Raw genomic sequence first — 15,777 nt, 5'->3', positions numbered from 1 at the left:
TGTTAGATGAAGAGCTGCAGGCGACAGGCTGCACCTCCAACTTCTTACCCAGGTCACCAACTCTTCTCACTGTGTGCCATGTGCACCATCAAATCATATCATGGTTGCTCACATAATGTTGGAAAAAGGCCAGTAATTGCCTGACAATCCTTTTTAAAACGACAATATTTTATTGACTGCCCCCAGAATTCTGTTACCTGTAGCATTAAACCACATTTGCTGTCACCACCACTTTAACCTGTTGGTTCCTCATCTGACACTTGCAAGGAAGGATGCAATATCACAGTGTGTTGCTCTTACTCCCAATTGTTACCATAACTCTATGGTGCACTATGCTTTAACCCTACCACACTCTACAGAAGCAGATGGTAGGCCACATGACCGCCTGGTGGCCAATTCAGAGGTCTGATCACCATGCCCAGGTCTCACTGCAACTCCATTACCTAATGCCGATTTTATTTTGCAGAGCCTGCAATCTGGTGGGAGGGAAAAGGGTCACTATTTATACAGACAGCAGATATGCAGATGGTGCAGTTCATAATCTTTGGAACACAGTGGAAAATGAGAGGGTTTTTGACATTTTTGGTTAAAAAAAAATGCATTGCATGCATCACTAGTTTCTAATCTGCTAGAATCAATTTACTCCCACAGGAAGCCTGTGTGTAAATGTGAAGCATACACCAAAGCACAAGACCCAGTTTCACGAGGGAATGAAAGCGCAGATGCAGCAGCAAAAGCAGCTGCACAAGCTCCTAATTCAAACTGTGATGCAAATGACTAGTTTCTTCTCCAATAACCACTTCTGTCTCTCTAGCAGAACTGGAGGAGTGAAAACCGTGGTAAGACTCTGGCTGTACCTGTGTCAATAAAGTCTGGTATGGAGCCAATGGCAACCTGTGTTTGCCAAGATTTTTGTTTCCTTAACTTGCTAAGTTAACACATGGGAACGGCCGTGTGTGAAAAGGGGGAATTGGGGTGACAGCTAACGCATACTGATACACACAAGGCTTCTCAAATTATGCACAAGAAATCAGCAGGTTGTTATAGGAAGACCCATGAAGACAGGGATGTCCTCACCAGGCAAAAGGCAGCCCCTAAGGGGCGGAGAGTTTGATGATGCTATACTAGACTATTGCACTAGTTAACCTCTCCGACTCTCCAAAGTCCATCCACACACAGGTGAAAGAAGCCTTACCAACCCAATTGCAGGGGCCACCGCACTCTCTGCAACCAGGTGACTGGGTGGCGATAAAGGACTGCAAAAGGCAGAACTGGAGGAAACTTCCAGGTGTTTCTGCTGACTAACTCAGAAATGAAGGTCGCAGAGAGAGCTACCTGGATCCCCATCAGTCACTGTATGAGAGCAGCAGGGGACCCCCAGCAACTAGGAGAAGCAACGAGGAGAGGACCCCTAGGGCGATCAGGGCAGCAAGGGCTCAGACTCGGCCCATCCAGAGAGAAAGAGCAACCTCTATTGGCTGTTTAAAAACCCGCATGTTCACTCCACCTTCAGCACAGAAGGGTGATTAGCATCTAATCCTGCTAAACTGAGACGACACGGCAAAAAGAGAAAGAGAAAGAGAGGTACCCCAGCAGGTGGTTTAAAAAACCCTTCGGTACACGTCACCGAGGGAGCAACAACCATGAAGTGATGGAGACCATGGGGTCCCTTTAAGGAAACTGGCGGTTGTGGTTTCAGAGAGACTACATGCAATCTGTTATTAGTCTCAATAGTAATTATTTTACCTATATTTTGGTGGTTAGAGAAGGTCCTCAAACATGACGACGGAACTCACTTACATCACTCCCCGAGACAGGGAATAGCTATCACACTTGTAATCACCACGGTATTCGCTTGCTCAAAGTATACTTAGCACAAAAACAGCATTTTGCATTATTACCTTAAGGTACCAACAAAGATTGAAATTTTAATTTAGTTTTTTTAACTCTTAAGATGGTTATGAAGTTTTCCTTTTGTAATACCAATAAAGTTCTGTTATTCATGATTTTAAACTTATTTTTGATTTTACTACTGCAAAATATTTGATGAAAGAGAATTATCTTAATTGGCATGGTCACAGAGTCTTTTACTCCATTCTAGTGAACTGTTGATGGAGATGTTGGGCTCTGTGGCTGCCCCTCTTATGCATACGCATTTGTTTTTATTAAGGCCTGTAAATCTTTAGTTAGATGTGTTGGAACTTGCTGAGAACATGTCTATGCACCATAGGGGGCAAAAATGTTCAAAAAATAATGTTGGGTATTATTTTATGATTTAATTGTGTGATTAAACAATTAATCAAATGGGGGAATATGAGGGAAATTATTATATTTACTGTGTAAGTTTGCTGACACTGCCAGTGGGGCCGCTTTCTGGTAGGAATTTTCCTCCCTGCATAGAAACTCATTATTTGTTATAATCATTATTTCTTATCTGCACAGAAACTCCTTATTTGTTATCAGTGCTGGCCAAGGCCAGACTTTGATGGACCGTGGGAGGACTGTGTTCATGTGTAACTCTTCAGAAAACTGGTTCAGACCAATATGTTGTAGATGTGTGAGGCTGAACTATAAAATGCATTTGCTTTCTCTGTCTTGCATCTCACTCTGTCATTAGAGTGGGATCCACATGCAAGTGTAAACTTGATTGCAGTAAACATTCTGGGAATGAAGAGATGTTGTGTATAAGTGTTTGGAACATGCTTTATCCCAAATAGTGAGCTGGTTTTCAGTAAGAATTTTCACAACATAAGCCTTATAATAATTGCACCTTGAATTAAACATGAATGGACATGATTACAGATATGAGGACGTAGGCCTGTATTTAATGGCATCTGATTTTAGACCCATTTTGACAGCCAACCACTGTTAGCTATACCTACATATTTGGTTTTAGAGGGAGGAGGGATAGTTGGCTTATTCAGGGAGCTCAGAATTCAGCTCTTGTGTCCCCAAAACACATCAATGCTCTGCACTATACTAACCAGAATTGAATGTGCAGGCTTACACTGATGATACAATGGCAACATGTTAAAGCACATCAGGTGTAAAAGTGTATAAAACTGGAACAAAATCAACAGAATCTACATTTAATCAACATTTTCAGACAGGACTTTATTAAAAAATATGCACAGATGCAAACACGAACAGATAAAATATGCTGTATAGTAATAATTAGAAAATGACCCTCAACAAGACGTTTGTCACCCTCTTAAAGGACAGCAGGTTTCTCTTAGTAAACCCCTCTTTGATTATAGAATGCATTGCCAGTGTATGCTAACGGACTGAAACGACTCATGCAGCTTCAAAAGACAGATATAGAGTAAGAGTAAGATGGTGACATTTGACAGGCATTAGCTTTGTCCTTTTTTCATTCTAACATGGTGTAGGTATTATGTAACGATTCATAATTGCACTGCTGGTTTATTTGGCTTCTAATTCCTCCTGACTTTTTGCTTAAACGTAATAAAATGAATATGAAAAGAAAAGCAGTTATAGCAAGAATAAAGTAAGACTTGATGCTAATTGCAAAAACAATTGCTATTCACATGTAACATGGGTCAACACATATACAGTACATATGCACAGACTTAATAATAATAATAATAATATTATAATATAATTATAATATAATATTAATAATATTTAACCCTATCGTGCATTGTGGGAAGCAGAGTTGAAACAACTGTTAAATCATACCACTTGCCAAACAACGTATCACTAATCAGCAACTAATTTGATATTTGATCATTAAATTGTTCAAGATGTTTATCAAGCAATAGTGAAAAACATTTGCTTGTTCTAGCTTCTCAAGTGTGAGAATTTGCTGCTTTTCTCCATTGTAAATCATTGCATATAGAATAGCATTTGGTTTTGCAGAAAACAAGCAATTTGAAAATGCCACCTTGGGCTCTCTCTTTTTTGACACATTATAGATTAAATGAATTATCAGAGGAAAATAACTGATTGATTAGACTGTAATGAAAATAAATATGAGTTGCAGATCCAGTGGGGAAACCATAATCGTTTACCCAGTGAATGCACACATATACACACACAACCCCACACACCCACACAAACATAGACCTCCCACCAATTAATATTAAATTCCATTAGCTTTTACTGTGGCATCCAGCAGATGAGAGGCACAGCTTTCTCCACATGGATCTGACTGATGCTTTGATATTGAAGAAATGATTGTGAAGCTTTGCATTTAAAAGCAGTTCAGTCATCAATTTTTCACTACACCATGACTGATTTTCTATGTTGAACTGTCTGGCTGTGAGCTGCCATGAAACAGGAGAGTGAGTGTAAATTATAAATGAGGGTTGGTGAGATCTAAAGGGGAAAGACATAGACAGAGAAAGGTCCAGAGTTTTCCCCGAGGATGCTCAGACTGACACAGACATGGAGAGCTTAAACACATCTGTTTTAAAACTACACCAGTTTGTAGCACAACATATCCACGAAGCTGAGACAGCTCTGAGGACTCTGTATTTGGACTTGCACTGTTTCTCTTTTTATTGACTGTTTGGTTCTATCCACTCTTGGGTGTATCTGCAAGGTTCAGTCCAATAAATTATGATTGTTTTATATTCCCTTTATTGTGTGAAGTAGTTTCACTTCATCTCAGTCTTTTACTAGACTAAGACAAAAAGGACATAAGACATACAGATACCGTATAAATTGTCTAAAGCTCTATTGATCCACACAGTGCAGGATTATCCGTGCTAATCTGGGTCCATCCCACGCAGCAGGTAGTTCACACCAAGTCTTATCTTGTCACCTAACGTCATCGAAAGCAGACCTGTGCATACTGCATGCCAATCTCCAGCCACATGCTGACACCAGTTAATGTAAAACACTGAACTTTGACACCAAGCGTAGCTGAGTTTCCTGGTCTTGACAAGGGGCATTTTGAGACATTGACCTTTTCTCTCAGACAACTGACTGTTTACTTGCAAGGTGCGCAAAGGCTTTAAGTAAAAGAAAATCAGTGATTATTTGTCCAGGTCTACATGTGATAGACCAGGGTTATTTATTTATTTATTATTTACACAGTTACTGTTCTCCTGAAAAACTGACTACTTCAAATAATTCATAAACAAGAGGGAGTTGTTTACCACAGGTTTTTGTCATCATATCACTTGTCATTTCTGTTGTAAATGTATAGGTAAGAACTGCAAATTAAGTTTCAACAAGGAATTTTTATGTGAATGTACATTTTCTCTTTTTTTGTTCAGCATTGCATGAAAATGAGTGAAACTGGATCAATTTGAAGAAAAGAAATTCTATTAGTCCACATATTGAGTCAGTGGAGCGGATCCACAGAGCCAGATTGCTGTGGCTTCTAGTTACTGCAGAGTTGTATATTGGTTTCTTCAAACTAATTGAAATTAAATGTTGATTTCTTCCATTACATGTTGATTTCTTCCATTGGATCCTGACATTTGTGATGGTGGAACTGGTGAATCTGAAATGAGTGGGTGAAGTAAACACCCACAAGTAAAACAGTTGGAGTTCCTGGTTTTAGAACCACTAAATTAGCTTGCCATAGACAGAGAGAGAGTCTCACTGATAACAGTAACTATTTTGATGATGACATAGTTGCACACTGATTAAGAGCACTAGATGTAAAACATTTAAAGTTGACTGTTCAACAAGCTGCCATCTTTGTGGAGCATCATTTCATCTAAGATTGCAGCAGCTATACTATGAACACACTACCATCTAGTGGACTGAGGCCCGTGATACAACCGACACATATCACTAAAGGTTGTGCTACAGCTATTTTGGACTACTGCTGAGAGGCCAGGGAGTCTAAGAGTGTAGTGGTTCTCAAAGCAATCAGAAGGGCTCGGGGGGTCCTGAGTTGGAAATGAAGTGCAGATTAATTCCATCATTCTCTTTATTTTCACGAGAGAGAGAAGGAAATTCTGATGTATGGTTTTACTCTCTCAATTCTTATGATCTTACTTTGAGTTAGCTACATCAGCGTGTGCTTAATAACTATTTATGTTAATTTATCTGAGGTCAGTGTTTAATAAATGAGTTCATGAATTCAAACAAAATATATATCTTTTGCCCCCAAGTGATAGATGAAAGAGTTGTATTTTGATCCATTAAGCAAAACCCACCTCGTCTTATCTATAAACTGTTATTTCTAGCATTCCCAGTTTTGCGTTTTGTGGAGTGGATTGTTTTGAGGACGATAAAATGTAAAAATCAGATTTGTGAGAGACATTTGCCCTATAGCTGACAATTTATGAGGAACACCTAGCAAAAACTAATGCAGTCTGATTCAATAGTCCTGCAACAAATGCTGGTTTCATGAAGGTTATGTGGTTCAGTTTTTATTGAAACTGTTTCAGAGAGGTGTTGATTCAACTGTATGGAAATTTTAGAGACTGTAGTTTGTGGTGGTGTTTAATTGGACTGTGTTATAGAGTCAGGTGTATCTATTACTTTGTCCACCCCATTTATATCAATGACGGCAGGATAAATAACAGAAACACCTCTGTGTATAATGCAACACGTTTCAGCAGCACCATCAACTAGAGGCTCCAACACCACGCTGAATCAGTTTCAACAAAATCTAAACATAATAACCTCCATGAAGGGAGGACTTATTGTAGAATCAGACTGCATTAGTTTCAGGTCGGTGTACCTTATAAACTTGCAACTGAGTGTATATGGCCTTTTACATTACAAGTAGACAAAATTACCAAAAGAAAAATCTTTTTTTTTAAATGACCGAATGCATAATCAATGACAGAACAACCAAGATAAAAAAAATATACCCGTGCTTGCCAGAAGGGAGAAAGGAAGATCTGCTTTTGCACGTGTAATGAGGTGTAATCTGAATGAATGCAGCTGTGTCCAGTGATATTTTACAGATGTCAAAACAGTCATATAATAAAGACATTTTGAGGATTCTTTACACAGATAGTCCTATTAGAACCGAACAAATGATATTATTAAAAGATAATGGATTATTATTGTGGGTCTAATACCTAAAAGCAGGCTACTACACACATCACGGTTTCTCTGGGCCATATAGACAAGACTAGTCTGTTATAAGAAATTAAGGGGCCTGCATTTCCCCTGGATGGGGGACACTGAGGAGATTTTCCTTACACTTACTCACGCCATCATGATAATCACTCATCTGTCGAAAGTATTTGGGATCAAACCTGCATCTCCTTGAGTGACTCCACTTGGACAGAAGGCTGGGAGGGTCTGCTCTTGTAGCTGACTTTGGTGAGCAGAGAGCTGAAAGACGGAGCTGGGGCGATTTTTTACAGATGTCATTCTGGGAGCAAACATCTGGATTTATTGTGGATGGGCTACTTACAGTTAGCTCCATAACCATTTGGACAGGGACACAATTTCTATAATTTTGCCTCTGTACACCAGCATAATGATTCTGAAACAAAGCCAACAAGATGTGATTGAAGTGTAGACTTTCAGCTTTAATTTAAGGGGTTTCACAAAAATTTTGAATGAACCGCCTTTTTTATACATAGTCCCTTATTTTCAGACGCTCAAACGTAAATGGACAATTTACAATTGACCAGTTTCATGCCCGGTTGTGGCCTGTTCCCTTGTTATTTCATTGTAAATGAATGAAGTTGATTCCGAGTGTTGAATTTGTATTTGGTAGCTGGGAACTCATGGGAAATCTTAATATGCGGTCCAAAGAGGTGCTGATGCAAACGAAGGAGGCCATCATTAGGCTGAAAAAACAAACCTATCAGATAGAAAGCAGAAACTTTAGTAGTGGCCACATCAACAACTTAGTACATTCTTAAAAAAAAGGAATGGACTGGCGAGCTCAGCAACACCAAAAGAACTGGAGGACCACAGAAGACATCTAAAGTGGAGGATTGCAGAATTCTTTTCTGGTGAAGAAAAAACCCTTCACATCATCTAACCAGGTCATGAACAGTCTGGACGAGGTAGGCTTATTATTGTCAAAGTCTACAATCAAGAGACGCCTTCATGAATGTAAATACAGAGGGTTTACCACAAGGTGCAAACCACCAGTAACACTCAAGAACAGATAGGCCAGATTAGACTTTGCCAGAAAACATAAAAAAGCCTGCCCAGTTCTGGAACAAGATTCTTTGGATGGATGAAACCAAGATTAACTTGTACCAGAATGATGGGAAGAGAAGAGAATGGAGAAGGAAAGGAACAGCTCATGATCCAAAGTACCACATCATCTGTCAGACATGGTGGAGGCAGTGTTGTGGCATGGGCATGTATGGCTGCCAGTGGAAGTGGGTCACTGGTGTTTATTGATGATGTGACTGCTGATCGAAGTAGAAGGATGAATTCTGAGGTGTATAGGGGTTATACTATCTGCTCAGATTCAGCTAAATGCTGCACAACTGATAGGACGGTGCTTTACAATACAGATGGATAATGACCCAAAATATTAAAAAATACAAAAAAATTAATATTCTTCAATGGCCAAGTCAATCACCTGAACTCATACCAATTGATAATGCTTTTCATTTACTGAAGACAAAATGGAGGGCAGAAAGACCCACAAACAGGCAGAAACTGAAGGCAGCTGCAGCAAAGACCTGGCAAAGCATCGCAAGGGAGGAAACTAAGCTTTTGGTGATGTCCATGGGATCCAGACTTCAGGAAGTCATTGACTGCAATTGATTTTCATGCAAGTATTAAACATAATCCTTATATTTATCATTATGTTGGTTTGTCCAATTAGTTTTGAGATTCTGAAAATTAGTGCCTATGCATAAAAATGGCTGTAATTCCGTAATTCAAAGTTTGTTAAACCCCTTGAATTAAAGCTGAAAGTCTACACTTCAATCACATCTTGATGGCCTTGTTTCAGATTCATCATGGTGGTGTACAGAAGCAGAATTACCGAAAATGTGTCACTGGCCAAATACTTATGGACCTAACTGTATGTCAAAATGCCTGGATTTGCAATGACATTACGTTAGTTTCAGGGTAGCCCAATTGTTCATCATTATTGGCTGTCTTTTGTGAAACCTGCCAACTCACTGACTGGCAACAGCTGCACACATCACATATTACTCACTACATAGTGTGGGCCTAACGTTTGCGTGGAACATAACCTGGTTACCCATGTGATTCTGGTTCACGCTGCGGTGGGAGCACGGGAACCACGGGGTCAATCATACCCCACTACCAGAGTGTCCCTTTACAGTCTGTCGCTAGTTTCCTCTCAGTGTCAGGTGTTTACTGCAGTGTGAGCACCGTTTTCAAAACTTATTGAAATGTGTGTGTCATTCTTTAGGCCCATGTGTCTCTGGAACAAACAGGGCAAACTGATGTCCATGTCAATGACGACCACACTGTGAGGCCGGTGCACATTTTCGCCGCCCTTCCACGGAGCAATTTGCGAGGGCCGCCTCTAGAGGGCAGCAGTGCACTGTCGCTGGTTAGAATCGCCCGAGCTGCAGCTGTGAGGGAGAAACGGCTTAGATTTGTGGGGCAAATGACCTCGTAGTGAAGCATCATCTTCATCGCTAGGAGATGAAGAGAGGGTTACACAGCCCATCTCCCTCAGTGTAATTTCCTCCCGCTACAAACAGGGTTGGTCATCACCGGCAAAAGATGTACATCCCTTACGAAGAACTTGCAATCATACACAGTAGGCCTGGGTCATTACTGTTAGGAACGTAACTAATGCAAGATCGGAATCCAGTGACCCCATGGGCACATTAAACTCGAATTTGGAAGAATTCCGCTCTAAGGGCCGAATAACGTGAAACGTGAAAAGGACGATATACTGCTACCACTAGGCGTGTGAAGGAAAAAAAAAAAAAGCTGTCCGTGGTGTTTACCGTCATGGCATCCCCCATAACATCTGGGCTCGAGCTATTAAGACATACAATCCCCAAAGAACGACTCCCACGCAGCCCGCATCAGCACCGCAGTGAGTGACGCCGGGGGCTGCTGATGTGCTGTGGCGCACACTAAAATTGGGTGGCGCACAATGCACCAAAACCCCCCGAAACGGAATCCCAGGATATCCCACCCCCACCCATGCCCTCGAAACGGAATAGCCCTCCTCCCTCAGTACTCCTCCCCTCCTCCTTTACCTCCGCCTTCTCTCACTATCACCCCCTTCCTCCTCCTCCTCTCCGTCATGTCCCAACTCGGGAGCGCCGCCGATCGGTCGCCAGGATTCTCCCTTCTCGGCCAAAATGGAGGAGGAGGTCTCTCGCTTAATGAAGGGAGCACAGATTGCATGACCGGATCTGCTTCAATGAAAGGCGTCAGGATCCGCTCTTGCTGATAAATAATTGTCGCAACAACAAAACCCACGGAGGATATCCGTCGCTATATCCGCGCAAGCGACCACAGCCATGAGCGCAGGAGAGGGACTAGATGAGGCTGCGAAGGACGCTGCAGACATAGCGGCGTTTTTCAAATCCGGTAAGTCGGGAAGGGGCGAGTCTGGCTCCGGGAGCTACGGCAGAGCTGTCGCTGTGATCCCCGGTGGTCTGCCACATTGTTGACAAAAATGACCAAAAAAAAAAAACAACCCCACTGACGGGTTTCATGGGCGCCCTGTGTAGGCTACGGCGCGTCGGTCGTGCCGGAGAGATGCGCGCGGCTTGTAGTTATTTACCACCTTTGAGTCCACTGACTTGACGCTCCGCAGCCTTTTATGACAACAGCTCGAGTAACACCTCCTGAAATACGTGCTTTTGATGATCAGGCAGTGAGCCCATCTTGGGTTGGACCAAGTGGGCTACAAGGTGTGGATATTTTCAGCTCGACCACAGTCCCTTTGGGCTGTACGGGTATTTCGACGCGACAGGCAGTTACCACCACGAACCCCTCGGATGTGGGTTGAACATTTTTATTTTTATTTGATTTGATTTTCTTTTTAAATTTCTGTCTGCAGACGCGTACAGAACGAACAGTCTCGTAAACGAACGTGGGATCTCGCATCGCTCTTAACCCTGGTTCCCCCGGAAGACATGCACGGGTAGAGGCCAGGCCATAGACGCACACATGGGCAATAGGTTGCACTCTACCCACCGGGCCCGTCTAATGTGATGGCATCATCATAACAAACGAGGGGTAGGGCTGCCTACCGTATTGCTCTGCGTCCAGAACATATACACATTTCGTGGGTCATAGGGCGCTGCACTGGTGCCTGATATCAGCCAAAAATAGTAACACAGGCGCACTTTTGTCATGCACTTTGTTGTGATGGAGCTTGCGAGAAACGTTATTGTCTGACCTAAAATTGTAGATTTGACATGTCATTTCAGATTACTTGAGCATTCTCACCTTAAAGCTAATGAGTCTCTACCAGATATAGTCACATGCTGATTTGTAATATTAAGGTATCTATCCCATTCCTATAGAAAGATATGTTTTATTGGGATATTGGTGTACTGTTCTAAGGTTTATCAAAAGATGTGGTTTATTTTTTGGCTTTTTTAAAACATGTGTAACTGGTATTTCAAACAGTGTGAATACAGTATATGACAAAATTTAGAACTGGGGCTTGTCAACATTATGTGTTGAGATTAGATGTTGTTTTCATTTCCATCTAACACCCTCCTAGATGTTAACCCACAAGCAGGCCCCCACTTGATCTAACTTTGTAAAATACATCTTGAACCCAATCAGTCACAGCCATTAGGAGGGCAGAGATTGGCAGAGATTCCGTTTTGGGAAGGTAGATTTTAAAGCAAAAGTCCAGTGTTGGGAAAGATGTCGCCACCATTAGAGCAGGACCACCTCTGATACACACCAGAAGAAGCAGCTGTCTTTCTCTCTCTCAGCTGTTTCCCTCTGTGACACCTGGTGCCTCGGGGTCTGCTGGTTGCACACATGCAGGAACCCACACACATACACACACACACACACACATTGCTTGTGCACAAATCAAATTATAAATGCATATTAATCAATAAATGCAGCAGACATGTGGTTGCATTTACACACACATATACCTCATGTTCTTTTAAACAATCTATAAACCACATACTTTCTTCTAGAAATTGCCAGTCAGACGGTTAGGAATGTTGTCAAAGTGGATTGTGTTCAAACGCTACAGTCTCTCTTACGGTTGGTGGGACGCCTGCCAATGTATTTTCCTATAGCTGTGTTATATCAGGTTGGAAAGTTGGCTCACATTGAAGTCTGACTACTTGGATGTTTATATAGCAGCAAACACGGTTCATACAGCATTCATGATGGCGACAGAAATAGGCTACGGCCTCAGGAAGCTTTTATAAGAGACTATTATTAAGGGAAAGTATGGATGAGGTTTGTGGGAGAACAGCCCTAAATCTGAGTGAATATCGTCGAATAGTCGGATGTCTGTGGATGTGTGTGGATGAAGGTGAATGTCTCCACCTGAGATTAGAGCTGGTATATCACATATATATATCTGCAATCTGTCTAAACGGGAGATGATGTGTCAGTCATTCATTTGGTCACACTTGCATACCATGTATCCCAATCTTTCTTAGAGTTTCACTGTGCACGACCAGTAGTAATGGCCATTCCGCTCCCTGTAGCCTCTCCAGCAGGCTCTCTAATTGCTGCCAGCTTGTTACATGTTGAAGTCTTGGCACACAGCTGCGCATCCTGGTTGATCCCAAGCACTTTATTTCTGGGACTCTGTGTACGTGTGTGTGAGTGCGTTTTGTTCTTCTGGGGCTCCGGATGCACTTTCGTGCCCTAGTTAGCCAGTGAAGGCTACAATGTGGCAGAGTCTACTAAACAAGACCTAAAGTTACTGCCTGGCCGCCTGAGTGGCTTGATGACTGGCTAAGAGGTTGACTTAGTGAGAGACTAATTTGCTGGCTGACTGTTTGGTTGATTGTACTGAGATTTCAATCAAAGTACCCAAGTCCTAGTTTTTGATTGTGCACTAGTTTAGAATTTCTTCACCTGAATGGATAACATTATCACTGGCCCTTGAAAATACTTGATTTTCCTCTTGGCTTGATTATTTTCAGTGAGCAGATGGAGCTCCATCTCTGAGTCCCACACTGTTGCTGTTGATCACAGCTCAGCCGTTGAGTCACTCTCCCAGGTTGCTCATGCTGTGATTTAAAATCCAATCCTGAAATTTTTGCAACTGGTCAAAGATGACAAATATTCAGCTGCTTTCGTGAACATTTCAAAGACAAAAATGACATTTTTTTTAACCTTTTTCACCCTGTCATGCTCAGCTATCCAGGTATATATCACCCCAGCTTTGCAAGCATTTGCAATACAAACCTTTTAAAGCATGGTAATACAATAACACTCTTCATAACAATATTTAGTCGTTTACTGCCCTTATATAAATAGCATAATCAGTCGACTGTTAGACAAAAATATGTCTCCAGTTCTGTTTCGAAAAAATTTGGTGTAGTACCCCTTTATATTCCATTTAGATTGCACATTTGGACTTTAATCAAGCATTTTTCAAAGTGAGGCATCACAGCCCACTTACATACTGCTGACTGCTGAGAGCCCACACAAAGCTTAGTAGCATGTCCCCTGTGAACTTGAAATATTGGGAAATTTATAATCAAACCAAGTTGCTCATAAGTAGAGGTTTGCCTAGTTGTGGAACGGTCAGGAATTGTATTAGGATGAGTCTGGAAGTTGTGGTATATTGTTGTGAAGTATCTTCCAGCTGTTGGTGCAGCACTTACAACAACCATTAACAGAGTAAGTACAAGTGCCTTTCTGGAGTATTTACAATGTCATGTCATACAGTTGTATAAAAAAGTTAGGGCATCCCTGGGCTAATTGCATATTTTGTTGACCTTTGAAGTGAACAGAAGTAAATACAACCCCCGCTGCAAACTGACATTAAAAATTAGCCTTTTTATTTCATGACCTTAAAAAACAGAGAAAATTAAAAAGTAATTGGGGCATGCGCAAATGTTTGGGCACCCTTCTACTTGTAAAACACACAGAATTTCATGAACTCATCAGGCCTCAACTTACTCATACGGACTCGTATGGCAGTTCAAGAACTATCACCAGGACTTGTCAGATGATGACATTTCCAGAGGTGATAAATTCTCTGACTCTTCAAACCTTGTAGTAACTCTCATCAATGATTGACTTCTCTAACAACTGACAGAAAATGAGGCTACCTAATCTCTGCAAAGCAGGGGAGGCTATGAAAAAATCAAAGCACTTCCAGCTTGATATCTCCAGTCTCCAAAAATTCATTAAGAATTGACAGTTAAGGGGAGCTGTTGAAGTCAAGACAAGATTTGGAAGACCAAGAAATTTTCAGATAAAACTTCACATCTGCTGGGCAGGTAGGCAAAGCAAAACCCCCGTATGACTGCACAGGAGCTGTAGGAAGGTTCAGCTGATAGAGGAGTGGTGGTGCACCACTCCACTGTTCAGCAGGGCTTGCACAAACAGGGTCTACATGGAAGAGTCATCGGTAGGTTCTTCTGTTCACTTCAAAAATCAACAAAATATGTAATTTGCCCAGGGATACCCAAAAATTAAAATTTTCTTATATATTGTGCTATTTGTCATGCACTACCCTTTTGTAATCCACATGCATTTCCCCTCTAAATTAAATTTTAAAATGTCAGTCTTTTCATAGATTATTTCTACCAGTTTTGCATGACAAAGGATTATTATGGTATGCTGATCTGGGTCTGTCCATAGTCTTGTGCTGATAAATTTCAAATTTCGTCACAAGTGTAAATATTGGTGTTCTGTATTTAAAATGGTTGATGACATGCCACATCACTTGCAATGTGAATCACTCAATAAATCAAATGGAGCAAAACTTGTGGTCTAAACCCTGATTAATTTGCAGGGCCACCAAAACCAGATCAAGGCATACTTAATCATAACTGGCTTACAAGTTTCCCAAAGCTTCTAGTGTATTAGATGCTCAAAGATATGTCTGGAAAATGCTGGGCTGATATTCAGTATTTTATGCAGCATACCACAATGTGTAGTGAAGTTTTTTTCAAAACACAGCTACTGTTTCTGTCTTGTCATATCTTCATGCCAGAGCTATTAGCTCCACATGAACTAAAATCATCTGGTCACTGGTGACACTTAATTGCTGCATAAATATATTTGAGCTCCAGTAGAGAGCCATCCTGGCAAAACCAAAAATAACGTGCATGATAGTATATTTTTACACAAGGTATTAATTCATAAAATGTCTCTTAAGTGACAGGTAATGAAATTATTGGGCCTGAGCAATAGCATTGTTGTATAGAACTGCACTGTGAAACTCAATCGAGATAAAAGCAACCGAATGTACTGTATGCTGGAATTAAATATCTGTCGAAACAATTTACGTAAAAGTCATATCCCCAGTCATAACTACACTGGTCATAAGACAGTGGTCATCAGTCATAGCACCCATGGTGTATGAGGCTGAGGGTTTTTGCAAAGATAAACTCTCCACTGTCTGAAACATTCATTACTAATTCAGACAGGCTTTCTACTATACATGTATGAGTGTCTTGGCAGTCTGCAGGGTTAAATAATAGATTTTTTTTTTTTTATATACACCAGAAGAATAATTGATAGGCAGGAGCATAAGTGATTACATCTACTTTATCTTTGTAGTTCTGTAGAGAATAATTATGAAAGACCCTGGAAAACCCCTATGCTTTGTTTTTCAAATTTGAAAAAAAAAAAACCCTATCTAACCACTAAAAAAAAGACTTGTAATGTTTGTTACAACACTTTATGCATGCTATATTTAATAGCTTGCCGTTCAGTGCCTCTTGCATTGCAGTGCCTCAGCATCCCCAA

General features: G+C 41.1%; 1 protein-coding gene across 1 annotated transcript in view; it reads left to right on the top strand.

Annotated features, from left to right (window-relative positions):
• Positions 1 to 10,174: 10,174 nt before the first annotated feature.
• triob (trio Rho guanine nucleotide exchange factor b) overlaps positions 10,175 to 15,777 on the top strand; it is a 105,242-nt gene continuing 99,639 nt past the window's right edge. Inside the window, exon 1 of the mRNA XM_040117200.1 lies at positions 10,175 to 10,440. Coding sequence (XP_039973134.1) covers positions 10,371 to 10,440 — 70 coding nt within the window. The 5' untranslated portion in view covers positions 10,175 to 10,370. The remainder of the gene's footprint in view (positions 10,441 to 15,777) is intronic.

Source organism: Xiphias gladius, chromosome 22 (genome assembly GCF_016859285.1).
Source record: "Xiphias gladius isolate SHS-SW01 ecotype Sanya breed wild chromosome 22, ASM1685928v1, whole genome shotgun sequence".
Lineage (NCBI taxonomy): Eukaryota > Metazoa > Chordata > Actinopteri > Istiophoriformes > Xiphiidae > Xiphias > Xiphias gladius.
Note: the sequence above shows the minus strand (reverse complement) of the source record. Positions and strands in the feature narration are given on the sequence as shown.